The 27,536-nt window shown below is 41.1% G+C and overlaps 1 protein-coding gene across 11 annotated transcripts; it reads right to left on the bottom strand.

Moving 5' to 3' along the window:
• Positions 1-1,244: 1,244 nt before the first annotated feature.
• Positions 1,245-27,514, bottom strand: LOC125883364 (uncharacterized). 11 transcript variants are annotated; one of them, XR_007448484.1, is made up of 32 exons: positions 27,433-27,514; positions 20,392-20,611; positions 20,072-20,292; positions 19,860-19,941; positions 19,686-19,765; positions 18,748-18,843; positions 17,961-18,077; positions 17,794-17,887; positions 16,487-16,566; positions 16,301-16,396; positions 15,560-15,676; positions 15,394-15,487; positions 14,104-14,183; positions 13,918-14,013; positions 13,766-13,835; positions 13,597-13,676; positions 13,383-13,424; positions 13,168-13,266; positions 11,557-11,623; positions 11,365-11,450; positions 11,181-11,273; positions 10,770-10,833; positions 10,626-10,666; positions 10,414-10,509; positions 8,566-8,670; positions 8,074-8,175; positions 7,581-7,676; positions 7,239-7,325; positions 5,858-5,947; positions 5,723-5,749; positions 2,753-3,938; positions 1,245-2,671 (listed from the first exon to the last, which is right to left on the bottom strand). XR_007448484.1 is itself a non-coding variant. In XM_049567565.1 (31 exons), the coding sequence occupies exons 2-30, from the start codon at positions 20,591-20,593 to the stop codon at positions 5,744-5,746; spliced, it is 2,679 nt and encodes an 892-aa protein (XP_049423522.1). In that variant the 5' UTR covers positions 20,594-20,611; positions 27,433-27,514; the 3' UTR covers positions 1,245-3,938; positions 5,723-5,743. The 11 variants fall into 11 exon arrangements, 10 of the variants coding, with proteins under 10 accessions (XP_049423522.1, XP_049423524.1, XP_049423523.1 ...); XM_049567565.1 differs by having other exon boundaries at positions 1,245-3,938; XM_049567567.1 differs by having other exon boundaries at positions 1,245-3,938; positions 8,572-8,670.
• Positions 27,515-27,536: the final 22 nt, after the last annotated feature.

Below are 27,536 nucleotides of genomic sequence, written 5' to 3'. Positions count from 1 at the left end.
ACAAACGTCTAACTTTCTCTGAATCGGCCCACGCGTGGTTTCCAACTGAGAACTTCTTGCTAAATAACACTGGTAAAATCTTCTTGAGTTTGCATCATCATTCAAAAGCATTATTAACCAAAAAAAACTTACTGAACTGGACTGTACAGTAATAATATATAATGTTCATGAGTAAATTTAAGTATTTAAATCTTGTACTTAGTAAAAGTATCAATACTATAGTGTAAAAATACATTCTGCATTCAAAATATTAAGTAAAAGTGCAAAAGTAGCATCAAAATATATTTTAATGCTCATTTGATTATTTAGAGCACCAACAGTAGGCTAAAAGTGCTAATTTCCAAAGATCATGTGTTATAATTAGTGATGCATTCAAGTATAAACATGCAGCTGGTAAAGGTGGAGCTCATGGTACTTTATTTACTGCTGGCTAACTTAATCTATAATAATACACAATGATTTGTCAGGTTTATATTTTGTATTAATCATCTTAATCTGCAAATTAGCTAAAGTTATCAAATAGGTGGAGCAAAAATCATCCAGATTGTATCCATCCTTCCATTTTCATCTGCTTATCTGGGGCCAGGTCACAGGGGCAGCAGGCCAAGCAAAGCACCTCAGACGTCCCTCTCCCCGGCAGTGCTGTCCAGCTCCTCCCCAAGGCGTTCCCAGGCCAGATGAGATATGTAATCCCTCCAGTGTGTCCTGGGTCTGCCCCGGGGCCTCCTACCAGTGGGACGTGCCTGGAACACCTCCAACAGGAGGCGTCCAGGAGGCATCCTGATCAGATGCCCCAACCACCTCAACTGACCCCTTGCAAAGCGAAGGAGCAAGCGGCTCTACTTTGATTGTTACTTAATCTATAATATATAACAGTTTATCAGATTTATATTCTGTATTAATAATATTTACCTGTTTGGGTTTGTTTTGTTGTTTGCTACATATGATGTGATGTTACAAAGGTAGGTGTAGCTTCAGCCTACCTTAAGCCTTTTTCGGACTGCAGGAGTGTCTAAGTTAAGTTAAATTACTTTTATTGTAATGTTTTGCACTGTGCTATTTAAGTATCTGCAATTGTCTGTGAAAGGCTGTGACTTTATTTACATGAATTTGTAAAAAGAAATAAAGTAAAATGGAATACTCCCTTCTTTTTTTATCCAAAAGCTACAAAAAGCAGGCACGCATGTCTTTTTACTACAAGTTTTATTTAGTGTGGACTGTAAGGAGAGTAGCAGTTACAGATGCAGTAGCAAATAAAGTTTCTTATAAAAACAGAAACAACTTGCTGATACAGAACTTGAATTCGTACAAAATTATCTTTTTAAACAGGTACATAGAAAAATAAAAGTGAACTCGAGCTGTCTTACATGACATTAAGCAAAACCACATTCAGTTCAGTTTATTTACCATTAATCAAAACCACTAAAACTGAACACTGATAATGTTTATCTTCTCTGGACTTTCCTAAAAACTTGGCATTTGACCCGGGGACAGTGCCTCACTGCATGACCTCCTGTGTACACAAAGTATTGCGTGCCTGATACGCGATGAGTCGTCTCATCCCTTCTCAGATAAGCTTGACAAAAGCATAACTTACAAAGTTGTTCATTAACTTAATGTTTGCTGTAACCCTTCCAAAAAGACTTCAATTTTTGCTCCTTGTACTGCTGACACAGCTGCAACCATGACTAATGTCTGACCTCTGCAGATTTTCATGTGACTTTAACCTGACTGCTGATAAGGCCGAAAATAAACCATGACGTTACGCTGAAAACTATGTACAACTAAATAGTGTTACAATATATTGACATTTAGACGGACTAAATTATTTCTAACAAAGTCTGCTCAGATGGGGTGTGTGTATTCCGATAAAAATGTAATGTTTCTAAAAAGAAGCCCAAACCAGCCAAGGCAGACCAATAATTTCCATGTACCGAGGTGTGAGACCAAATATACAAATACTGTGTGCCTTCTGATTTGACATGCAAATAAACCTACTCATGTTGTTTGTGTATTATTCAGTCTAGTCTGACTACTCATAATTTTGGTTTGGAAATAAAACTAGCCCACACTGTGATACTGACTTACGTCTCATTACTTTGAATTCTTACAGGTTATCAAATAAAGTGTGAACATGCACTCAACGTGTGCTTGTCATGCAAAACTACGTCCGTCCAGGTGAAATACCAAAATTTAAGGGAGTCCCATATCTTAAATGACTCTGAAGGGAGTGTTCCAAAAATAAAAATGACCCTTCTGACATTGTTTAAGTCGGGCCTAACAAAAGACCCAAAGTCAGTTGCATTAAAGACCTGAAGACCTTTCAGACCTGTGTGTAATTGACAAGCAAGAGTGAAAACATTGAATTTCCCCTCAGGGGGATTAATAAAGTGAATAAACTTAAACTTAAAAGGTAATGGAGGATCCAGTTGTTTTGGATCTTGAACCGTACTAGAGGCTTTGAGACACATATCTGGAACTGTGCTGATCTGGTATTCGAGCCTGGTCTCACTCAGAAGTCGTCGCAATCCAGCATTTGGGCAGTGACTTGCGCCCGGCAGTGTCAGGGGAAACGCACCTGGACAAGGAAGAAAGTTTTTGTTTTTGTTGCCTAAACCTAACCACGTGTTCTTGTTGTCTAAACCTAACCGCGTGTGCTTGTTGCTCAAACCTAACCACGGATTTTTGTTGCTTAAACCTAACCACGTGTTCTTGTTGTCTAAACCTAACCGCGTGTGCTTGTTGCTCAAACCTAACCACGGATTTTTGTTGCCTAAACCTAACCACGTGTTCTTGTTGTCTAAACCTAACCGCGTGTGCTTGTTGCTCAAACCTAACCACGGATTTTTGTTGCTTAAACCTAACCACATATTCTTGTTGCTTAAACCTAACCACGTATTCTTGTTGCTTAAACCTAACCATGTGTTCTTGTTGTCTAAACCTAACCACAGGTTCTTGTTGCCTAAACCTAACCTCGTGTTCTTGGTGCCTAAACCGAACCACGTGTTCTTGTTGCCTAAACCTAACCGTGCGCATTAGTTGTTACAGGAAAAAAATCCAATGTGTGGTGTTGTACCGATGTGGTGTTGTACAAGTGTGTTTATCTGTAAAGAGACTGTATGTAAACGTGAAGTTTCCTGTAAAAACGGAAGTCTATCTTTAAAGAAGAGAACTTCACACGGTGTCCCAGAACGTCAACCAACACACTCAGGGTACCTTTCACGTCTTGTGTGGATGTGGAAAGTCCATGACCAAAACGTCAATATGCAACGAGGTCGGAGTGAGAATGTGTTGAATATTCACCATTTTTGTGTCTCGTGTGTCCCCTACAAAATACAGCTTCAACAAAAACTACATTAACCTTAAAAAATATGAAAGAAGTAAATAGCAAGAGTATGTTGCACACACACTCATGATAGCATGCATAATTACTGGTTGAGATTACACAGTTGAGATAATCAGAGGATCGGCACTTTCACCATTTTCTTTAAGGTGCAAACTGAAATAGTTGAACGAACACTCAGTAAACGAGCAGATGTACAATCAAGCCGTCACATTGTAGAAGGACACAAGACCTTCCTCGTAGTCCACAAACACCCCCACCTTTTGTGGTTTCTCTTTCAGGGAAAGCTGAACTGGTGAAGCTGTAAAGGCTGCATACTTGTTGCCATAATACTCAGTAACCCAGTAACCGTTATCTGGGTTCAGTGAGAGTTTCCCCCTGCGGTTTGCATTGCCTCTCGCTACACCCAGATTCCACCCCGTCTTGTTGCTCACAACAACCTCCCAGCACGACTTCCCAGAAGTCAACCTGTTGAGTCCCAGGACGTTGCCAAACCTCCCAGGAGCTTCCTGGTTCCCTCCTCCGTTACTCACTTTCTTCCCATCAGCAGAAACAAGGCATCTGTGTGCAGTGGTTGGGTCCAGCTTTATGTCCACTACAGTTAAGATAACAACATAATAGAAAATTACATACTGAACTAATATCAGTCGATATGAGTTGCACCTGCTGTACATGCATACATACAGCCTTTCAGGGTTTAAACTGACCAAATTTCAGTTCAGTTTCAGTTTCTACCCTGTACCCATGGGTAGAAAACCACTGGGTCACCAATCAAACCCAACAGGTTGTTCTGACCAGTTATTGTTGGGTTATTCATCCAAACTAAAATACATTATGGTTGTGACCTGTTTGCCCCTCTCATGATGATGTTTGCCCTTTGATGGATACTTTGCAAAGGTATTACAACACCCTCCTTTGTTGTGTTCACACTTCGAGTGGGATGGCAACAGGCTACAAGTCAACACTCGTCGCTACAGATGGGTGTGACGTGCTAAACGCCTTGTACACCTTATTCAACCTTTTCGGAGGGTTCAACCTACAACCCAACAAAGGGTTAAACCTGGGACAGTGGTACACAAATGGTGTGCCATGATGCAAATCCAGGTGTGCCGTGGGATTTTGTGATAACCATACATTATTACTGCAATATTCCACTGGGCCTGTACAAAAAAGTTATTAATTAATTTTTAATTGACTGTTTAAGTATGTTGTGCACATCCATTTCCTAAACAAGAGGCAAACTCTCATAATTTGATTTAATTTAAAAAAGCCTTTATGGGGAACCTATTTGTTGGCATTCACACATGGGAGTTATTAGTGTGTAACACCTCACATTATCTTCCATTATCCACCTTATAAAGGCTATTGTGCACAGATATTAATACAGGTGTGCCTTGATATTTTGGCTTAGCCTCTGGTGTGCACTGGGCACAAAAAGTCAGAAAACCATTGACCTAGAACCATTTTTAAAGTTTCACCCAGAACCCAGAGAACCCCTCTATTTAAGGGTTCAACCCAAACCCCTTTCTAGGGGTTCTACCCAGAACCTTTCCATGATATAAGGCAGCAGAAAAGAACCCACCCAGGGGGTTCTACCAAGACCCTTTTTTATATTTTCATGGGTTTCATGTAGATCCCTTGGACTTCATGAGGCTCAACCCACAATGCTTATGGTTCATAATCATTCTCTGAAATCACCTCCAATACAACCTTTAACATTTTAATGGTGCAATAAGGTTGGGAACTGAAACTTGGTTCCAAACAGAACCAGATGCAAAATGTGTATGAATGTTTGTATGGTCAGACCCCTGATAAAACGATGATGAAGACATCAACGTATGAAGAACACAAGAAAATGAGAATTAAGAGGAATCCAGATACACCCACATTGAAAAATACCATTTGAAACATGAGTATACATTTGAATATTTGAGGGTGAGGATCACTGAACAACACGAATTACATGCAATTAACATCCACAAGGGCCTTAGGGGGCTATGGTGTGTGGACCTTTCTTCATGTTTATTGCTATTGTTAATAGGTCCCTCGCCACCTACTACTTTTGGAGGATCATTAAACACCCAAGCTTTCACCAGTCCTTGAAGAACTCTTAATTATCCCAACAGACATCTTTGGATGAAAAGGGTTCTTAATGGAACCTTTAGTCTTATAGAAAAGCCAAATGGTCCTGGGTAGAGCCTCGGCTGTTAAGGTAGAATACTTCTGGAACCCTTATTTTTAAGAGTAGATATATAGAAGTATGAGATTAGCTATGAGCTAAGATGACTCCATTTTGTTGTCTCCAGAACTTACTTGAGGAGTACCTTGAATTTGCTTTATTTACCCTTCTTATTTTTCTTCACAATTTGAAATACGCACCTGCAAACTTGGAAATCCATTTCAGTTCTGTTTGGGGGAAAAACACATTATTTTGTTGGTTAATTGGTGACAGTACATTACAATTGCTTTAACCAAAGACAAAGAAAAAAACTATTGGTAAACTGATTGACTCACCAATGGAGGACATTTTCTCCAGTTTCTGGAGCCTTGATCCACCTTTGGTTCTCTCATCTGGATTTTGTGCTTTATGTCGGTGGGTCTCACCTTGAATGACAGTTCACAAGAAGGCTTTAAGTATCCAGGAACCCTTTTTTTTTTCAGTTGTAGAATGGCAGTATGGATGAAACTACCACAGAGCGTAGAACAAGACTAAACATCCACACCAGTTCTGTGAGGCTCTGTGTAGGCACAGAGGTTTTGAGCTGAATGCAAACATCAACATGCTAACTTAAGAGTGCTAATATGCTGATGTTTATCCTTTTCATGATTTTAAATTAGTATGTTAGCATGCTAATGTTTGCTAATTAGCACTAAACAAAACTAGGAGTGGAATTGCCAGAGGACCTACGATACAGTATTATTGCGATACCATATATTGTGATTTATTTCCCTTTCTTCTAACTGCAAAACATTCCCCAATGGAAAACTTTGTCAACATCACTTTTACTGTATGAGTTTTCAGTCTGTTCACCTGGATTTTTATTGCAACATGTGATGCAAAGCAGACAGACTGACCAACACCATCATAAAAACTGTCAGAAATGCTGCATACACCTGACTGAACTAAGCATGTGAGTGAAACACTTCACGTAGAGGTAGCCCACTAACTGAATGGCAACACCCATGTTAGAAGCTTTGTCTGTAACAACCACAATCCCCCATTGTTGTGTCTGCATTTTGCAAGAGGTCTGCAACATTTGCTCAGGTGTGACTTTCGTGAAGTAGGTGATGGACTGTTATTTTCTTCACTCTTCTCAGAGTTGGATAGTTTTGTCAAGCTAAGTATCTCTGGTTTTTGTTGATTTTTCGGCAGAGCAGTGTTAGCGTTAGCGTTTAGCGTGGAGTGTGAGGTGAGACCTCATGTTCATAGTATTCCCGGAGTATTTTATCCTCATGACACAACTTTGCAATCCGCATGCATCATATCAAAGTCCTTCTTCCCTTCCCTGTTAAAACATCCCAAATCAGTCCAGACGTTTTGATTTAAATGCCGACGGTTTATCTGATTTCTTTCTCTGATGCCTCTATTGTTTTGATGAACTTCCTGCCAAATGCTGCTGACCTCGCCAGGAAAAAAGACTGGCACCATCTAGTGGACTGAAAAAGCAACTGATTTAATTATTCTCGTAAATGTGCATTTGTGAAAATTAACATAATAAAAGATCGATACTTGGCGACATATCGATACAATATCACCATGCAAAATATCATGAAAACATGTTGTATCAATTTCTTTTTTTTTTAACCCACTTCTAAACAAATCTGACATTGGCGTCCCTCGAGCAGCCCCGCTACCAAAGCTATGAACAGTACAATCAAAGCACTGGTGCTGTACCTGCTGATCCTCCTTGTCTTTATTCTTTGGCTGGACTGCTGCTACCTGTGCTGTGGTAGCTGAAACTTTCCGGGCTAATGGCTTCACCTGAAAGTGAAAATATACACAACCAACCAATTAATGCTCCTAGCAACCACCTAGTAACCACCTCAAACACCTGTGCAACACAAAACACCGGTGCAAACAAAGAAAATGGCATGGAGTTGGCCTTGGAGTTAAGTTGGCCTTCATGTGACTGACTTTTAATGCTGAATTACATAATTCATACCAAAATTATATGGTATATGTGTTATTAATTACTCTCTGATAAATTAGTGATGTGATTTACAGAGGTTCTACAACCTGTGCGAGTTTTTGTTCCCCCTTGTGTTTCCCCTTTGGTTGGATTGCTGTTTTGTTGGTTGTGATAGCTGAAAACATCTGGGCCAGTTCCTTTACCTGAAATATGTCAAACAAGTCAGTTCAAGCTGGACACAAATAAGTAATGAAAACATAATAATCTTTGCTGATTGCTCTGAAGAGCGCAGAGAAGAAACATTAAACCAAAGTGTGCATGTAGCACTTTTAATTTGATAAATATAATAAGAAATTAAAATAAATAAATAAATAAATAAATAATAATAATAATAATAAATAAATACATTCAATAAAATAAACCTTACATAAATATAAGGTAAAATGCAATAAACATAATGAAAATTGATATATAATAAAATAAACCTTTTATATAAATAAGAAAATGGACAGAAGTCTAAAAATAGTGCATCAGGCTGAATGTATTAAGATGTTTTCATCTACATGCAGGGCATTTCTGGAAGTCAAAATTCAGCTGTACCTTCATACCAGCAGCGGAATATATGTCAGGATCCTCCTCAGTTGTGGTTTCTGCAGAAGCAGAATTCATCTGGGCGGTGGCACTTTCTGAATCGGGTACATTCTGCAAGAGAAAGTTGGAAGGTTTATAATATTTGATGAATCTGCCCAAAAAGCTGCAAAAAATGAATGTGTATTTTCTATTTCAGCAGCAAAGACATTGTATTGGGCGGCTGTGGCTCAGAAGGTAAAGCAGGTTGTCCACCAATCAAAAGATCAGCAGTTCGATCCAGTCCGCATGTCGAAGTATCCTTGAGCAAGATGCTGAACCCTAAAATGTTCCCAATGGCTGTTCCATCGGTGTTTGTGTGTTAACAAGCGAGTAGCAGGTGGCACCTTATAGCAGCCTTGCCACCAGCGTATGAAAGTGTGTGAATGGACGAATGTGACTTGAAGTGTGGTAGTTTAGTTTAGTTTACAATGATATAAAACCAGAAAAGCAGCAAATCCTCACCTGTACCTGTGACAGCTTTGGATCTTCCTTGCCATTCCCCTTTGGTTGGACTGCTGTTACCCTGACTGTGGTGGCCTCTGAAAGTTCCTGGGCTAATAGCTTCACCTAAAAGATATTAAGCACTCAGGTATCAAACAAACAATGAAATTATGATACTAATGTATGTTTAGTTCACCCCTTTTAAAGCAGAAAGCAATGAATTGTGAAGCTATTGTATGAACGGTTGCATTTTACAGCCAATAAACAAGGTCACAAAAAATGAATCAAAACACAATATAACATAGATCATTTTCAGTATCCAGCAAAGCTTCTTCCGTCTGGCACCATGAAGTACATTTATGTGCACAGATGCATATTCCACTATTATTCCAAGTATGATATAGTATGATATTACAAATGTGTTTTTCGATTAAGACGTGGGATATGCGGATATGATTGGGTTTTAGAAGCAATATTTCGGGATGTATACAGCCTAATCGTTATCCTGCTGGAAGTAGCCATCAGAAGATGGGTACACTGTGGTCATAAAGGGATGGACACGGTCAGCAACAATACTCAGGTAGGCTGTGGTGTTTAAACCATGCTCAGTTGGTACTAAGGGACCCAAAGTGTGCCAAGAAAATATCCCCCACACCATTACACCACCAGCAGCCTGAACCGTTGATACAAGGCAGGATGGATCCATGCTTTCATGTTGTTTACACCAAATTCTGACCCTACCATCTGAATGTGGCAGCAGAAATCCAGACTCATCAGACCAGGCAACGTTTTTCCAATCTTCTATTGTCCAGTTTTGGTGAGCCTGTGTGAACTGTAGCCTCAGTTTCCTGTTGTTAGCTGACAGGAGTGGCACCTGGTGTGGTCTTCTGCTGCTGTAGCCCATCTGCTTCAAGGTTGGACGTGTTGTTGGTTCAGAGATGGTCTTCTGCAGACCTTGGTTGTAACCAGTGGTTATTTGAGTTACTGTTGCCTTTCTATCATCTTGAACCAGTCTGGCCATTCTCCTCTGACCTACTGAAAATCCCAGTAGATCAGCAGTTTCTGATAGACCAGCCCGTCTGGCACCAACAACCATGCCACGTTCAAAGTCACTTCAATCGCCTTTCTTCCCCATTCTGATGCTCAGTTTGAACTTCAGCAGGTTGTCTTGACCACGTCTACATGCCTAGATGCATTGAATTGCTGCCACGTGATTGGCTGATTAGCTATTTGCATTAAAAAGCGGTTGAACCGGTGTACCTAATTAGGTCATACAGTGTATTTGACTTTGAGTCTTGCTAACATTACGTTTGCTTTCTGGCTAATAGTTGAGCCAAAGGGTTCTATAAACTGAAATGGAAATATTTCCCATTGCTAAGTCGAATTTAAGGAAAATCCTATTTCCTGGGGTAGTGAAAAACATTTCCATTGCATAAGAACCTGAAGGAGTGGTAATGATTGCTCTAGGTATTGTGTCATTGTTGCGGTATGTGAAATCGTAAGCTGTGTCTTCTGTAAGATATCCTCGAAAGGCTGTGAATCGACCCCAAGTCAACATCACCAGGGAAACAGAGTTATGGCTTAGGATTTTGATTGCAAAAAGCATGAAAATATAAATGAATACTACTTACTATCTATTTCTTGTGACCATGGTATATGTGGGATAATGCCCTTTGAGGTTTCCGTTATCACTTTTAGATGGATTTTAGATGTAGCCTCCGCTACATGTTGGATAGCTCACACCTTCATGGCGGCCATTACTAACTGATTATTGACATCTTGTCAAGCATTATTCCTTAGTTATTGGCCATATAAACAGCTTGGCAGACATAGTGAGGTGAAAAATAAGATTTACACAGGGTCTTGTACCTGTGATAGATTCTGTTCCCCTCTGCGATTCTTCTTTGGTCGGACTGCTGCTTCCTGGGTTGTGGCAGCTGAAAACATCTGGGCCAGTTCCTTCACCTGGAACACGTAAAACACTCAGCACAAGCCCAGAGACTGAAATAACATCGTAACCTTTGTGGTGAAATTTGCTCCACAGGGCATGCCAATAAATCATGATCTCACTGTACAGATACCTTCAGTCCAGTGGAGGAATCAGGCTGCACAGTCTCACACACTATAAAGAAAGAAAACAGTGATTGCTTAATTTTCTTTTTTTCTTTCTTTTTTTATATTTTTAAGCAATGAAGAACAATTGAAGAAACCATACTACTGCACACCTGATTTGGGATCCTTCTTAGTTGTGGCCTCTGCTGCTGCAGAATTTGTTGAATCGGGGACACTCTGTCAGAAAAAGGTGGATGGTTGATAACATTTGGGGTATTTCACTTGAAAGACAAGCACAATGTATTTCTATGACAAATTCCTTTAGTTCGTTAGCAGCGTGAGCACAGCTAGTGGTGCTAACATAGGTACAATGCTAAAGGGGTTTTGTGGCTCAAAATGAAGCCACTTGCTCAACAGGGCTACCTGAGAGGAGACAGGATGGTGGTCATCATGTTTTCATTTGCTATGCTGTATTTGGTTTTAAGTCAGGACAACATGGAGGTGTTAAACTTGCAGAAAGCCCTACTGAGCAACTGCAAATCATAATGTCGTGTCCTAAACAGCAAATGGTTTTAGTGCAACACCTGTGATGGTGTTTGGTCCTTCCTGTCCTTCACTTTAGGCTGGACTGCTGTGGCCAGAGGAGTTCTTGAAACCCCCCTGCCCGATCCATTGACCTGAAAGATGGTAATTCAATTTAAATAAATAAAGAACAGGACTTCTTTGGTTTCTGTTCATAGTCAATGAAACTCAACAAATCTGCTTTACCTGCAAACCAGTGCAGGACTCCTGCAGCTGCTGGACTGCTTTTAAGTTTGTCACTCTTTGGACAGGTTGTTGTGGAGTTGAAAAAGCTGGAGTGAGAGGAGATGATGATGATGAGTCTGAGCCATGGCTGCTTTATTTGTTCAGATTGTTACACAAAGTCTTGTTTTGACTGAGTTATGATCCTGTGCTTACGGGATTTTGGCCTCTCCTTGATTGTGGTTGCTGTTGCAGAGTTGACGCTCCGGGATACTGGCACATTCTGACAGATAAAGGTGGAAAGTTAAAAGGTGTTAATACAGAGTCAATATTATTTCAGACAAGCTGGTTCAGGTTTTCCAAAATTGCCTAAAGATGTGAAAGTCAGTACATTTGTAAGTGCTATTGACCAATCACGTTTGAGCCGGCTGCAGTTGTTACCAGGTTAAACGGTCCGTGCGGTGAACTAACGAGGCGAAACATAATTGGCGTCACTGCAAACTCTGAATCCATCGCAATGGTTCAGCATATTTACTTATATATAAACGGAAGTCGGAAACAGAAATTAACCTCCTCCGCCCAAATCAAACCGGAATGCCAAAAAATTGGGGGTCTGTCCCCAGAGGCTGTATCGCCGTCTGCCGGAAGTCAGACACCGAATGGGGCCAAAGAGACAAAGAGGGCTGTACCGAGACTGAGCTAAGGGGAAGCGTCAAAACAACAGACAATTTGGTTGGCAGTGATCTGCGTGCCACATCATTCAAAAATGGAGATTAATTAATTACCAAAATGCAAATAAACTACCTAGCTAATAAAATATAAGATAATACTATATGCTGATTTGTTTTCAGTAACATGTTGTACATGTGTTATAATAATCGTCAATAATTCAATAATAATAATAATAATAATAATAATAATAAATAAAAATAATAATAATAATAATAAGCCAAAAAAGTTACAAATGACCTCGTTCAATCCAGAAAAAAAGGCCTCTCTATTATTTAGTAGGCTTTGTTATGTAATTATGTTGTTGTGGCCTGATGTGATATTTCAAAATAATAGTCGAGGGGTCGACGAGTCATTTGATGACGTCATCACATCGACACAGCGGAGGAAAGAGAGAGAGAGAGAGATTGGGTTTGTTTTTTTTTTCCTTCCCCATTTGTGGCGCCCCCCATGGATGATGGCACCCTTAGCATTTGCCTACACTGACTATGCACAGGGCTGGCACTGACTGGATGTACTATTGAAATAACACAAGAGAAGAAGGAGAAGTGGTGCAAGGAAACGCTTCAGACCCTTTGCTTGTAATAAATCATTTTATATGAAAAATACCAACATGATCTCATCCCAGGTCGTCAAATATCGCCATAAATTAAGCCTTTATGGGACAAGGGCGTCGTCTCGTCTGCCTCCATCATGTGAGGAAGCCACTGTGGCCTTCAATGATGCACCGGGTCAAAGGGTACTACAGACGTGATTTATCAGCGTAATTTTTTGTATTGTTTGTAATGGTTTTGTATTTTGGCAGTTGTGATGTAACAGTTACAGATAAGAAATTGCTCAAACAGCCAAAAGACACACACGAGTATGCCAAAATTTGAACCAAGGTTGCTCTGCTTCTGTGCTGGCATGCTGACATACAGGTTAACATGCAGTGTTGCTAAGCAAGAGGTCAAATCTCAGAACACTGTTGGCATTGAAATTAATCTAAGGTTAAACCTACAAAACACTGGCAGTTCACGAGTTCTTGTGAGATCCTGCTCCTGAAAACATTAAAATTAAAACTGAAATATAGGGCCTTAACACTGAGGGGTTTAGTACCTGTGACAACGTTTGATCCTCCCTGCACTGTTCCTTATGTCGCACTACTGTTGCTGGGTGTGTGGTTGTTGGAAGTTCCTTGATCTTCACCTTGAAGAGCTGAAAAATTAATTTTTTTTTCTGAAAACTATAACATATCTGTGTGTAAAACCGTTAAGTTCCTGTGAAAATGTTTGATCCTTCCCGTCTTTGTCCTCATATTGGACTGCTGTTACCTTTGGTGGAATAGGTGGACGCTCCTTTCCCAATTTAGTCACCTGACAGAACAGAATAACATGTAAATTCTGTTTATATTGTGCTTTTTAATACACTGAGCTATTGAAAAATAAACCAAAGTGGTTTGTGTCACCAGTTTGAGCAAGTAAAATATACCTTAAACTATATTAGTTTTATTTGATAGTGGAGAGAACTCCAACAAATCTGCTTTACCTGCACACCAGTGGAGAAATCATGCGGCTGATAGCCTGACGTTGAGTTTTTGGCTGCTTGAGAAGACTGCAGTGAAACTGCTGTAATTATAAGGAGATGGTCATTCTCTCATTTTTTAGATTAATTTACAAAGTATTGTCATGAATGAACTGTAAAACTGGCTCTGTACGTGATTTCGGCTCCTCTTTGATTGTGGCTGTTGTTGCAGAGTCCTTACGGCTGTTGATGCTCCAATATTCCTGAGGGGGGAAAAATGCCTTAAAACAACTTTTTAAAAATCAAATATAAAATGCTGGGTATTTGGATCAGTTAAGTAGACACCTGTGACAATGTTTGTTCCCTCCTTTCTTTCTTCTTCCTTTCTTCTACTGGTACTGGGTATGTTGGTATTGGATGCTCCCTGACTGATGTATTCACCTGAAAGATGTTAATTCCACTTATATGTCACTTTTCATGCTTTGGCACTTCACATTAAGAGAATGTTGACTCTTGGTGAAACTGTTTTACCTGTGGAAGGGTGTAGAAATCCTGCAGCTGATGGCCTGACTTTGATTTTGTGGCTTTCTTGGAAGAGCGTTGAAGAATTGCTGTAAGGAAAGAATCTGTTTTTATTTCAGCTGCTTTATTTTTCAGATTGCTTTGCATAATATTATTTTGACTGTTGACCTGTTATCTCAGTTTATTGATTAAATGTGCTACTCTTCAGTATACTGCACTGTGCACCACCCAGGTAGAGTGGTAGCTAACATTAGCTAGCAGTGCTTACTGCTTGTAATGTCTTCCCAATAAAGCCAAACAGTTCTGGAAACATTGTGCCCACCCTCCAGTCTCTGCCAGGTTGCCCCAGTGAGTAAACACCTCAATTTAGGGCCGTAAACACCCTTCAGCATTGTTAACTACTGTTAGCTGTGTTAGTACCGTTAGCGGTGTCAACACGGCTAATGGTGCTAACATAGGTACAATGCTAAGAGGTGCTGTGACTCAAAATGAAGCCACTTGCTCAACAGGTTTACGTTGGATGGTGGCCACCATGTTTCCAGTGGGTCCGCAGGAAAGCAGCTCAGCCTTGCTTCCAGTTATTCCCACTGGCCCCTGCAACCCGAAGAGCATTTTCCACATAGACTACCATTATAAAAGAGACGTCTGTAAAAATGTTGACAGGACACCTCGAACTAGTCTTATTATGACTCTTTCTATTATGAATTTTTGAGTTATATTTGTGAAACTTTCCTCAAGCCAAGAAAAGCAAGTTAAAAATCAGTGATGTCACGTCATCACAATGTAAAGTCTATGAGCCACACTGGAGACACACCACTGCTCATATTCAGTCGGTCGCATACCCAATTTTGGTGTTCTGTATCTTAATATTGTACAACTATGGCTGCCACAGCTACTAGTACTTGCCAAATGAGCGGCACTACGAGCTAGCTCCTAACCAACTCAAGTGGTGTGCAGTGCAGCAGATAATGTTAGGTAGACTAGACAGTGGACAATGGGCACTACGCTTTGTTTTAACGCAGCTAGGCAGCTGTCAGCAAAGCCAACAGAAAATAAGTCAAGGCATTTACATAACAAAACATTAAAATACCTCCACCTACATGGACAGCACTCTGAAAGGTGGTGCTAAAGCTCTCTGAGTCAATAGAGAACCACACTAACAGGAAGGGGCCTTTGTATTTCATGTCATTTTTTTTCTTCTTAAAAATGACCTGGTAAGATACCAGTTGATGGGTGTCGGGCTATCAAAAGCAAAATTAACCGCAGCAGTCATTCCTAGACTTATTAACCCATACGTACGTGATTCAGGCTCTCCCTTGATTGTTGCTGCTGTTGGAGGGTCAGTATAGCTGTTGGTGCTCCAGTACCCTGTCCTTGCTTTACTATCTGCTACCTAATAAAGACAAAATGTCACTGACAAATACTTCAAAAATGAAATGTAAAATATTGGGTGTGGCACAGTTACCTGTGATAATGTTTGGTCCCTCCTGTCTTTCTTCTTAGGTTGCACCACTGTTTCAGGGTATGCTGGTGTTGGAGGCTCCCTGTCTGATCTCCTCCCCTCATGTAACCACTGTTCATACTGTGGAGAGTTTTATTGGTAAAGTGTAACTATAAAATGAAAGGATGTTTGTTGCCTCTCACAGCAGCTGGAGTCAGAGTAAAAACAACTTAATACACTGGGCTGACTGCCGGCAACTTTTAAGGGGAGTTGATGACATGAATCCATCCAACACAACCTTCAATCACTGTGACAACTTTCTCCATTACTTTAGTTTTTATATGACATACACTTTAAGTGGATCTTCAAGTGTTTATATATATAATTTTGACCCAGTTATGTGAACTGCAACTGAATCCTCACTCTGAGAGGGGAAAAAAAGAAACGTTATGGAGTGTTGTTCCTGTGGGCTCCAGCAACATTAAACCCCTGAGCTTGCCTTGGAAGGACTAAATGCACAAACCTGCTATTTTTAAATATCCCATGGAAAGAGACTCTCACTGCAGCCTATTTTATTTTGTTCTGAAAATGTCGGCGTGCAGCCTCGTTCTGTGGATGATAAACGAGGTGCAGACTTCCATCTGTGTCACCGGTAATGAGGAAATACAGCGAGTGCTGGTCGGAGCAGTGAGTGACAACAAAATGTCGCTCACAAATACTTCAAAAAATGAAATGTAAAATATTGGGTGTGGCACAAACAGTTACCTGTGATAATGTTTGTTCCCTCCTTTCTTTCTTCTTCCTTTCTTCTACTGGTACTGGGTATGTTGGTATTGGATGCTCCCTGACTGATGTATTCACCTGAAAGATGTTAATTCCACTTATATGTCACTTTTCATGCTTTGGCACTTCACATTAAGAGAATGTTGACTCTTGGTGAAACTGTTTTACCTGTGGAAGGGTGTAGAAATCCTGCAGCTGATGGCCTGACTTTGATTTTGTGGCTTTCTTGGAAGAGCGTTGAAGAATTGCTGTAAGGAAAGAATCTGTTTTTATTTCAGCTGCTTTATTTTTCAGATTGCTTTGCATAATATTATTTTGACTGTTGACCTGTTATCTCAGTTTATTGATTAAATGTGCTACTCTTCAGTATACTGCACTGTGCACCACCCAGGTAGAGTGGTAGCTAACATTAGCTAGCAGTGCTTACTGCTTGTAATGTCTTCCCGATAAAGCCAAACAGTTCTGGAAACATTGTGCCCACCCTCCAGTCTCTGCCAGGTTGCCCCAGTGAGTAAACACCTCAATTTAGGGCCGTAAACACCCTTCAGCATTGTTAACTACTGTTAGCTGTGTTAGTACTGTTAGCAGTGTCAGCACGGCTAGTGATGCTAACATAGGTACAATGCTAAGAGGTGCTGTGGCTCAAAATGAAGCCATTTGCTCAACAGGTTTACGTTGGATGGTGGCCACCATGTTTCCAGTGGGTCCGCAGGAAAGCAGCTCAGCCTTGCTTCCAATTATTTCCAGTGGCCCCTGCAACCCGAAGAGCATTTTCCACATAGACTACCATTATAAAAGAGACGTCTGTAAAAATGTTGACAGGACACCTCGAACTAGTCTTATTATGACTCTTTCTATTATGAATTTTTGATCTATGGAGGGGTTATATTTGTGAAACTTTCCTCAAGCCGAGAAAAGCAAGTTAAAAATCAGTGATGTCACGTCATCACAATGTAAAGTCTGTGAGCCACACTGGAGACACACCACTGCTCATATTCAGTCGGTCGCATACCCAATTTTGGTGTTCTGTATCTTAATATTGTACAACTATGGCTGCCACAGCTACTAGTACTTGCCAAATGAGCGGCACTACGAGCTAGCTCCTAACCAACTCAAGTGGTGTGCAGTGCAGCAGATAATGTTAGGTAGACTAGACAGTGGACAATGGGCACTACGTTTCTTTGTTTTAACGCAGCTAGGCAGCTGTCAGCAAAGCCAACAGAAAATAAGTCAAGGCATTTACATAACAAAACATTAAAATACCTCCACCTACATGGACAGCACTCTGAAAGGTGGTGCTAAAGCTCTCTGAGTCAATAGAGAACCACACTAACGGGAAGGGGCCTTTGTATTTCATGTCATTTTTTTTTCTTCTTAAAAATGACCTGGTAAGATACCAGTTGATGGGTGTCAGGCTATCAAAAACATAAATTAAACCGAAGCAGTCATTCCTAGACTTATTAACCCATACGTACGTGATTCAGGCTCTCCCTTGATTGTTGCTGCTGTTGGAGGGTCAGTATAGCTGTTGGTGCTCCAATACCCTGTCCTTGCTTTACTATCTGCTACCTAATAAAGACAAAATGTCACTGACAAATACTTCAAAAAATGAAATGTAAAATATTGGGTGTGGCACAGTTACCTGTGATAATGTTTGGTCCCTCCTGTCTTTCTTCTTAGGTTGCACCACTGTTTCAGGGTATGCTGGTGTTGGAGGCTCCCTGTCTGATCTCCTCCCCTCATGTAACCACTGTTCATACTGTGGAGAGTTTTATTGGTAAAGTGTAACTATAAAATGAAAGGATGTTTGCTGCCTCTCACAGCAGCTGAAGTCGGAGTAAAAAACAACTTAATACACTGGGCCGACTGCCGGCAACTTTTAAGGGGAGTTGATGACATGAATCCATCCAACACAACCTTCAATCACTGTGACAACTTTCTCCATTACTTTAGTTTTTATATGACATACACTTTAAGTGGATCTTCAAGTGTTTATTCATATATATATATATATATATATATATATATAATATAAAAATATAAATATAAATTTCAACCCAGTTATATGAACTGCAACTGAAACCTCACTCTGAGAGGAGAAAAAAAAAAGTGCTGTGGAGTGTTGTTCCTGTGGGCTCCAGCAACATTAAACCCCTGAGCTTGCCTGAGAAGGACTAAATGCACAAACCTGCTATTTCTAAATATCCCATGGAGAGAGACTCTCACTGTAGCTGGTTTTATTTTGTTCTGAAAATGTCGGCGTTCAGCCTCGCTCTGTGGACGATAAACGAGGTGCAGACTTTCATCTGTGTCACCGGTAATGAGGAATTACAGCGAGTGCTGGTCGGAGCAGTGAGTGACAACAAAATGTCACTCACAAATACTTCAAAAATGAAATGTAAAATATTGGGTGTGGCACAAACAGTTACCTGTGATAATGTTTGTTCCCTCCTGTCTTTCTTCTTAGGTCGCACCACTGTTTCAGGGTATGCTGGTGTTGGAGGCTCCCTGTCTGATCTCCTCCCCTGAAAGATGTTTATTTCATTTACATGCAACTGTTCATAATTTGTTCCTTCATACCAAGTGGCAACCTTCAGGGCTGAAAAATGAAGCCAATGTGAAAGTGCCGAAACTGCAGTTCATCTAATGGCAATAGTCAATCTTCATAGACTCCCACGTTAAAAGGCCCAACATAAATAAACATGTTTACATAAGTATTTAGGGATGGGGCCACCTGAGTGACGGGCTGTCTTTAAGGCATTGTTGTAAGCCCTCACTCTGAGAGGAGAAAAAAAGCATCGTAGAGCGTTGCTCCTGTGGGCTCCAGCAACACTGAACCCCTGAGCTTGCCTGAGAAGGACTAAATGCACAAACCTGCTATTTTTAAATATCCCATGGAGAGAGACTCTCACTGCAGCCTGTTTTATTTTGTTCTGAAAATGTCGGCGTGCAGCCTCGCTCTGTGGATGATAAACGAAGTGTAGACTTCCATCTGTGTCACTGGTAATGAGGTTGAGGAATGAGGTAATGATGAATACTGTTTGTGGTGGAAAGGCTAAGCAGTCCTAGGGTCTAGGTACCATGTCTAAAGGGTCACTTTTTGTTCCAAATGTACCATACCGAAAGTGTTTGGTGGAAACAGGGCTATAGTCTATGTCTCAGATCCACCCTACTTCTTCACAGCTCCACCCTCTCATCCAAATATGGTTACCTCTGGCTCTAAAAAACGGCAAAACAAATGGCAAACTAGAGGCTTCAAAACAGCAGTTCACAAACCACTGGATGACGTCACAGTAGCTATGTCCATTAGTCATACACTCTGTGCTTCATAGTCAGAGAATTTGAAATATTCATGCAGCTGTTTTACCTGTGGAAGTGTATACAAATCCTGCAGCTGACTGTGTGACTTTGTGGCTTTTTGGGAAGAGCGTTGTGGAGTTGAAAATGCTGTAGGGAAAGAAAAGAATTTCAGCTGCTTTATTTGTCACACTATTATTCAAAATATTGTACTGACTGAACTATAATCTAATCCTGTACATACATGAGTTGTATTCCACCTTGACTCTGCTTGTTATTGCTGCAGAGACGGTATGGCTGTTGGTCCTTGATGACCGTGGCACATTCTGTCAGGTTAAAGTGGAAAGTTAAAAGTAAATTGATGCTTCTTACATTAAGATCACAACAGCATGGCTAAAAATACTACTTTTGACTGGCTGCGCTCCATAGCCCTCTTCTAATTGCTCGAACACATACCTCCTTCTTGACAGTCTCTCTCTTAGCCGGCTGATATTTGCTTTCATCCGCTTCTTCCCACTGATTGTTCCAGTCGTAATGCTCTTTCTTCGGGTTCCTCATTCTCTTTGGCGTGCATCCCATCTTCCCCTGGTGAGTTCTCAAGCCATGGTAGGTTGTAACTTTGGACCAGCCACAGTGACAAACCTGGAGGTCCATGTCTGAATAGTAGTATCCTGCATCTGTTTGAGACATAACTGACTGAGTTTATTTCAATCATCATCGCTTGTGTCATGTGAGGAATGAACAAGTGTACTCAGGAATCTTTGTGCAAAACCCACCACTCTTGATGGAGGCGTAGACATCCAGCCCAATATCCTTCTGATTGTTTGTAAGTTCCACATGACCCCACATGAACTGCTGTTCACTCTCTGCCACCGTCACACCCTTCGGTGTGCATCCCATCTTCCCCTGGTGAGTTCTCAGGCCATGGTAGGTCGTGACTTTGGACCAGCCACAACAGCCGCAAACCTGGAGACTCATATCTGATGTGCTGAATATCTGTGGAAGTTAAATGCATAAGACGAGATTTTTTTTCTTACCGTCTTCTCTTATGTAACAGATTTAGAGATAGAAATGACAGCTTATTTTTACGGTGACTGTTAGTGTTGGTAGGTCGCCACTTTGGACCAGCAACAGTGACAGACCTGACCTGAAGGCTCATGTCTGGTGTGTGTCTCAAAATTTTATTGACATTAAAGCAGGAGTAGACAGTTTCATTTTGCCGTCATTGAGCAAATCCCATAATAAACTTTGAGCATATTGTAACTCAAGTGGACTGAAAACACTGGACTTCTGCACCGTCTCCTGGCTCTGTTTTCAGGCTTTAGAAAATTTAGCCTGTGACAGGAGCCTTTGGCTAATCACAGGTCATTTCAGAGAGAGTGCGTTCCTTTTCGTTGTTCTACAAATGCAGATGTCCCTTTGGTGAAAACCTGATTCAATGGCGGAGAATCCTGCAGAGAAAGTAGCTAGTCCAGCATTGGCAACAACTGCCTACAGTGCAAAGCTACCCAAAAGAGGAGGACAGACTTACCAAAGAGTCTAAAAAAAGTTTGACAAACAAAATAAAACATGCGTCAATTTTGGGAGTGTTTCAGAGATGACGAGAATATGTTAATAGTTTAGCCTTCTGCTAACCAGAGCCAAAGGCTTATAGCTAGTGATGGCCAAATGAAGACTCATGAACCACTTTCTTTAATTTTTCTTGGTTTAAAGATAAAGGCTGAAGGACTTGCAATGAAGTGTGCTTTCAAACCTTTGTTGAACAGATAGCGCCATCTAGTGGCTTCTGAAAATAAAGACAGTGGTACATGAGGCCTCATTTGGCCATCACTACTTACAGCTGCAGAATCGACCTCACATTCATGTACCCAACGTTAGCCAGAGCCTCGAATCACAATGTGTCTTCCACCTCACTCCCTGCTGCTACAGACCTTCTTACTGGGAAAAGAGCAGGCAGCAGCTCCGCAGACGCACTCCTGTCAGAGGCCACAGTAACATGAATCAAGCCAGTTCAAACTCCCGCGACTCCCCGCCTTATCAGCTAACTTTCTGTTGCTGCTGTTACATAGATTAGACCAACTTCTACCGTTGGCCACCAGCTCTCTGTGACACCCAGTGCGGAGGGGGTTTGTGGTGGCTGAATTCGAGCCTCTACAGCTGCCAACTGAAGGTCTGTTCCTGAGCTGCTGCTACTGCTGGGGAAGCTGTGTGCAACTGTACAGTGAAATAAGGTTGAATAAATCAATGTATGGGAAGCACTGGGTGACTGTGTGAAGCGTGTGCATATGCCTGTGGTTGTCTGACGAGAGGGACTGGGGACAGAGAGGGGAGAGCTGCGTGAAAAATAACCAACATTTGTCTCCAACCTCTGTAATGTCAGGACTTTCTGTTTTTTATCATCATAAACTGAATATAATGTGAATTTTGGACTGTATTGTTTTTATTTTCACACACATAGAGGCATATCGAAAAAGGAAGTAATCATAATAAAGAACCACAGGAAGTTTATAGGACCAAGTTACAAAGGCTGCAGTGTCTCAGCTACTGCAAGTGACAAGCTTCCTGTCTCCACTGCTGCACCTGTCATACTCAAGGCGCCACTTTCTTCTAAGCAGGGCAAATATTACAAAGCTCACCTCAGACAAATTGAACACACAGGCATTTTTTATTTATCTAATGTACTGGTGTTGGAGAGACATATTCTGATCTGGAAGAGTAAATTTGATAATTATCCAGCAACACTTGAGTCCTCCTGGGTTACTGTTAAGAGAACTGTATTTAAACTGACTTATTGTTTGTTTTGGTAAAAAGCTACTTTTCTGTCTGTGATTGATTACAGTGATATGTTGTATTTGCATGCAGCCTTTTATGTGGCCTTGATTCAGTGTAACATGTATCTCTACCGTTTTATTACAAATGCAAAGTCACCTACTCCCTGCATTCTTTATGATTTGGTTGGTTGGACATCACTGACCATTTGCAAACAACAGCACTGGTATATTTTTTATATATAGAGCAATACTGGGCAAACTTCCAGCCTACCTCTGCACCCTTCTGTGTGTCAGCTCTGGTAGTTACCAGCTATGCTCCTCTGTGATTGCTTTTTAATGTACCCCGGGTTTTAAAGCAACACTTACTTTTCTGGAAAATGCATGCTTTTCTTTTAGGTTAAAATGTTATTAATAAGCTGATGGCACACTAAAATGTAAGTGAATTCCATCAGAAATAAAAACTCATAATCATATAAACCATTCTCATATGGTTCTAAGAAAACTCCGACCAATTGACCTAAGTCCTGCTCTCAATCGCGATGAGCCAATCACAGTGCGTATAGCCATGCCCATACACTCTGACATTCTCTGCCTGGGCGTCCATTGAAATGCATTACAGAAAGTCAGTTTTGTTTGGTTTTATGCAGTATTTGAACTATGTGGGAGCCAGTGGGAGCTGAGCTCCCATAAAGAGGGCATTAGCTCCCATGAAAGCTGTAAAACCATACATCATTAACAACCACTATTTTTTCACAAATTATGTATTTTTCAATGTAATTAGTGTTATTTACGTTAGCGAGATAAATAACTTAGAAATAACTTAAAAATAAGGACATTTTTTCCAAAAGAATGACGATATTCTCCCGTGAATGACAGGCCTTTGGCTGCAATTACAGTGCCAAGACACCATGGGGTGCTGTTGAATAGTTGTTCTGCTACGAGTTGACTTGACAGCGTGGGAACATTGACGCAACGCATTACGTATTGACAAGCGAGTCAGCCTGTATTTCCAAGCTAGCTACACCATGCCGCCAAAAAAAGGGCCGCTTCAGGGTTCGAGTCTTGAGCATTTTATTTTTTTCTCAAAAAAAACCCCACAAGTGAAGAACCTTACGGCTAACGATAGCAGCACCAACGTTAGCTCGGCTGCTAACGTTGCTGCTACACGCGCTAACATTAGGCCTACTGTGGCAGCCACAGACAGCTCCGAGGAGGCACAAGATGAAGATCAAGCTCATGGGGCTGAACGACCGCCACTGCCGCAGAACTGGGGAGAGGACCAGTGGAGATCCTGGAAGGAAAGATACCCCTGGCTGTTTTCAAAGGAAGGTGGTCCCGGATGCCTTGTTTGTAAAGAAGCAAAGACTCTCATACTTTCCGAGAAAAAGGTTGGAGTGCATTTGTCGGATGCCTGGATTAACGGTACTGTAATGAGCCCCATTCAAAAGCAGTTACGGAAAAAGATTTATACATTGCGACAGTTTTGCTCATCAACGAGCTGTTGAAATAGCTGAATTAAAACAAAAGGAAATGCTTCCAAAGAAAATTTCAGAACTCGCCAGTATGTACAAGGAGACAGGTAGTTCGTTCAGGGCAGCCTATACTGCTGCTAGAGAGGATGCCTCATACAAAACCGAACCCCATTTTGAAACTTAATGAGATGAGTGGCGCGGCAGTCGGCCCTGTTCACCAATCTGATCAGGATTGTAGAGTACATTGCACAAGAGATGGAAAAGAAATTAATTTCTAATGTTAAGTCACTTGATTCACGCATTAGCATAACACTCGACGAAAGCACAATTCATGGACGTGCATACATGATTATTTATGTCAGGTGTGATGTCACTGGAAATGGAGATGTGGGCAACGTGTTTTTGGACATAGTTGAACTGGACCAGGGCACAGATGCAGAATCGCTGTGTAATGCACCGAAAAACAGCCTTCCAGTAGCAGGAATGGATGAAGAGTTTCTTAAAAAAAACAAAAACTCATTAGCATTGCCACAGACGGGGCGGTCGTGTTAATTGGGAAACAGAATGGACTGATAGCTAGACTAAAACAGGACTTACCTCGACTGCAGGCTGTTCACTGTCTTGCGCAGCGTTTAGAATTAGCGGTGAGTGACTCATTGAAAGAGGTGGCAGGCTGTAACCACTTGGACTTTTTCCTCTCAAAACTCTACTCCCTTTACCACCAGTCCTCAAAAAATGCAAGGGAGTTGGAGGAAGCAGTTGCAGAACTGAACATGCAGATACTTAAGATAGGCAATGTGTCTACAGTTAGATAGGTGTCCAGCATTTTCCGCACTGTCAAAGCTGTGCTGAAGGATTTCCCAGTATTAGCAAAGCACTTTGAAACAGCTGGTGAAGATGGTTCTCGTTCTGGTGTGGAAAAGGCCAAGTACACTGGTTTACATAAGCATCTCACATCCACTGGATTCCTTGCTGATTTAGCGACAATGAAAGACGTGCTGCGTGAACTACAAAATCTCTCCCTCAAGTTACAGAAACGTGACACCTCCCTGGTCGATGCAAGCCGCCACATTCACCAAACGATTGAGGTGCTCTCTGCCATGCAGGACCAAGGGGGGAAAACAGAACAGAAACTCAAAACGGCTATACCCAGCGGTCAGTACAAAGAAGCTGATGTCACTGAAACTCAAAGTAAAATAAACAAGTCCCAATTTTACCATTCAGTCATCTCCCCAATAGTGAGTTGATCACCATGTTAAAGCCTATGGATCAGCACTTCTGGCCGAAAGAGAGGACAGAACTTGTTCTGTTTGGAGAGCGTGAGGTGGGGAAGTTTGTTAACTTCTCGGAGAGTCCAGCGATGAAGCTGTCAGTGAGTTCAGAGACTGGAAACTAAAAGGCGAGGAACAAAACCTTGAAAAGACTCACTGTGGTGAGCAACGCTATTCTTCCGACCTCTGCGGCGTGAGAGAGGGGCTTCGCTGCATGCAATGATACTGACAGCTCGGTTTTTACACTTTAAACCACATCTCAATCGAGAAAAGTGTCTCCTTTGGATTAAGTTGTGTGGTAACGTTAGACCGCAACATCGACTCAACGTGAATAAGATTAACAATGATGTCTACATCTGTTTTAAGGTAAGTCAACATTGTGTTTGAGGCAACATATTGTCACTTTGCTGGAAAGAAATATAAAGTTATCTTTATCATCTCTAGCTAACGTTAGCTAAAGTTAGCCTAACGTTAGCTCCTAGCTGCATTGTTCATCATGTCACTTTGTTTGCTGGGAGTTCATTAGTCTATTTTGTTCTAGTTTTGTACTTTGGTTATCGTACATCATTGTTAGCTGTTGTCCAAAGGGCTCTAGTTAAGCTAACGTTAACCTCTGGAGCTTAGCTTCATTAATTTATCTGTAATGGCAGAGATAACAAAGGTTGGCAAACGTTATGCTGAATGATTCAATACTGTAGCACCAAACTAACGGAGAGACACTCTTGGTAGAGATGGTAAAAAGGCCGTTATCCTTTTCTCAAATTCTGAGCAAAAAACCTTAACTTCAGTGGCACTTTAACTTGTTGTCTTTGATGGTGACGGCAATGAGATGCGGTTCACAAGTGTACACTGTGACCTGCAAAATGCGATGTATTGTGACACCTGCCATAGCGCCCCGGACACTGAATGTTGAGTGAGTGGAGGGGGGCGTGGCTTAGCCATAGGTCAATTGGCCTAGCATCCTGTCTGTCTTCCCCACGTGGAGGCCTCCTCCGTCTGACGTAACTGCTCGCGTACCCTCCCCCCCCCCCAATATAATATACGCTATAACATTATATGACAACACAGGGTCCAGTTGCTAACAGTTAGCCTAGCCTAATGTTGCCTTGGCCTCTGTATTATCTTCCTTGTTTGTTGCCAGTCACCAGTACTAACGTTAGCGTTTACGTTATATTATAAAACTCATCAGTCATCACTGACCCTGGATAAGTTTCAAAACTCCGGGGTTGCGTTTGACTGTGCAGGACAGGTCATGTTATGTTTAGTTTGCTTCTAATATAACATATAAGGTTATATGACAACAGCCTCTGTTGTAGCCTCTGAAACATTAACGTTATCTTCCTTGTGCGTTTCCACTTACTAGTAACGTTAACGCTACTATCTAACGTTAGCACTGTAACCTTATTCTAAAACTCATCAGTCATCACTGACTCTGGTCGAGTTTTAAAACTCTGAGGTTGCGCTTGACTGTCTTGGTTGTAACGTTACACTCACTCTCCTCTTCCGTGTATCTAACGTTACCTTGCCAACGCCTACGTCTATCATAGACATAATGAGGACGTAATGGAGTTATGAGTTACGAGTTACGTTAGTGCTGTGCGAAATGCAAGAAAGGTAAGAGTTGCTTTAACAGATCTTGGGAAAACAGCATTTTCCTACTCTGCACCTTGGACATGGAGCAATCTTCACAAAGATCTAACATTACAAACACTTATATCCACTAGGGCATCGTACAGAATATGGTGATAGAACCATGCACTTGAGACGTCACTGTGTTTGAATAGTTGTTTTTGTTGTGAGTTTTTGTATTATATGTTGTATTTGTTGCATTTTCAGCCAGGTCTCTCTTGTGAAAGATTTTCTGTCACAGTGGGACTTCCTGGTTAAAAATCATTTATGATGTATCACTTTTGAGATATTTGTCAGAAAAATTACGTCATGCAGCTCTTCACACATTTAATTAGACTACATTATCTACTATAATGCATGATGAGCATCTCAGTGAGTTGTGAAGCTGCGAATTAATGCATGGGTTTGGGCTGCTTACCAAAACGCATTAAACCAAGTAACAAACATCCTCTCCATGCATGGGCTTCTTAATCTGGCCGAGATGCTCAAACTGATTTAACATCACCACAAACATCACAGTGACCACAAGTCTCTAAGATGGACAGCTGTTCTGTTTTTTTGAATCATGCCAAAACCTCAAAACTCTCATTTAAATAGTTCATCCTCTGCACAGATTGTTAATAAGTGTTTAAAAAGAGCAAGAGATAAGAGTGTGTATCCATGTGTTGCGTTACCTGATGCTTTTCTTCTTTGTGCTGGTGCCTGTAAAAAGATTCACTCCCTGCCACTGATGTTCAGTGGGTAGGGCGCGCTTTTTCTGCTTTCAGTTTCATTTCTG

This window comes from Epinephelus fuscoguttatus, linkage group LG23 (genome assembly GCF_011397635.1).
Source record: "Epinephelus fuscoguttatus linkage group LG23, E.fuscoguttatus.final_Chr_v1".
Classification (NCBI taxonomy): domain Eukaryota; kingdom Metazoa; phylum Chordata; class Actinopteri; order Perciformes; family Serranidae; genus Epinephelus; species Epinephelus fuscoguttatus.
This window is presented reverse-complemented; position numbering and strand designations above follow the sequence as displayed.

Coding starts and splice junctions, on each gene's coding strand:
- LOC125883364 (XM_049567565.1), bottom strand. CDS start 20,593: ATGAGTCTCCAGGTTTGCGGCTGTTGTGGCTGGTCCAAAGTCACGACC. Junction 19,766..19,859: donor CAAGGTGGAATACAACTCAT/GTATGTACAGGA, acceptor CTTTCCCTACAG/CATTTTCAACTCCACAACGC. Junction 10,834..11,180: donor AGGACCAAACACCATCACAG/GTGTTGCACTAA, acceptor TTTTTCTGACAG/AGTGTCCCCGATTCAACAAA.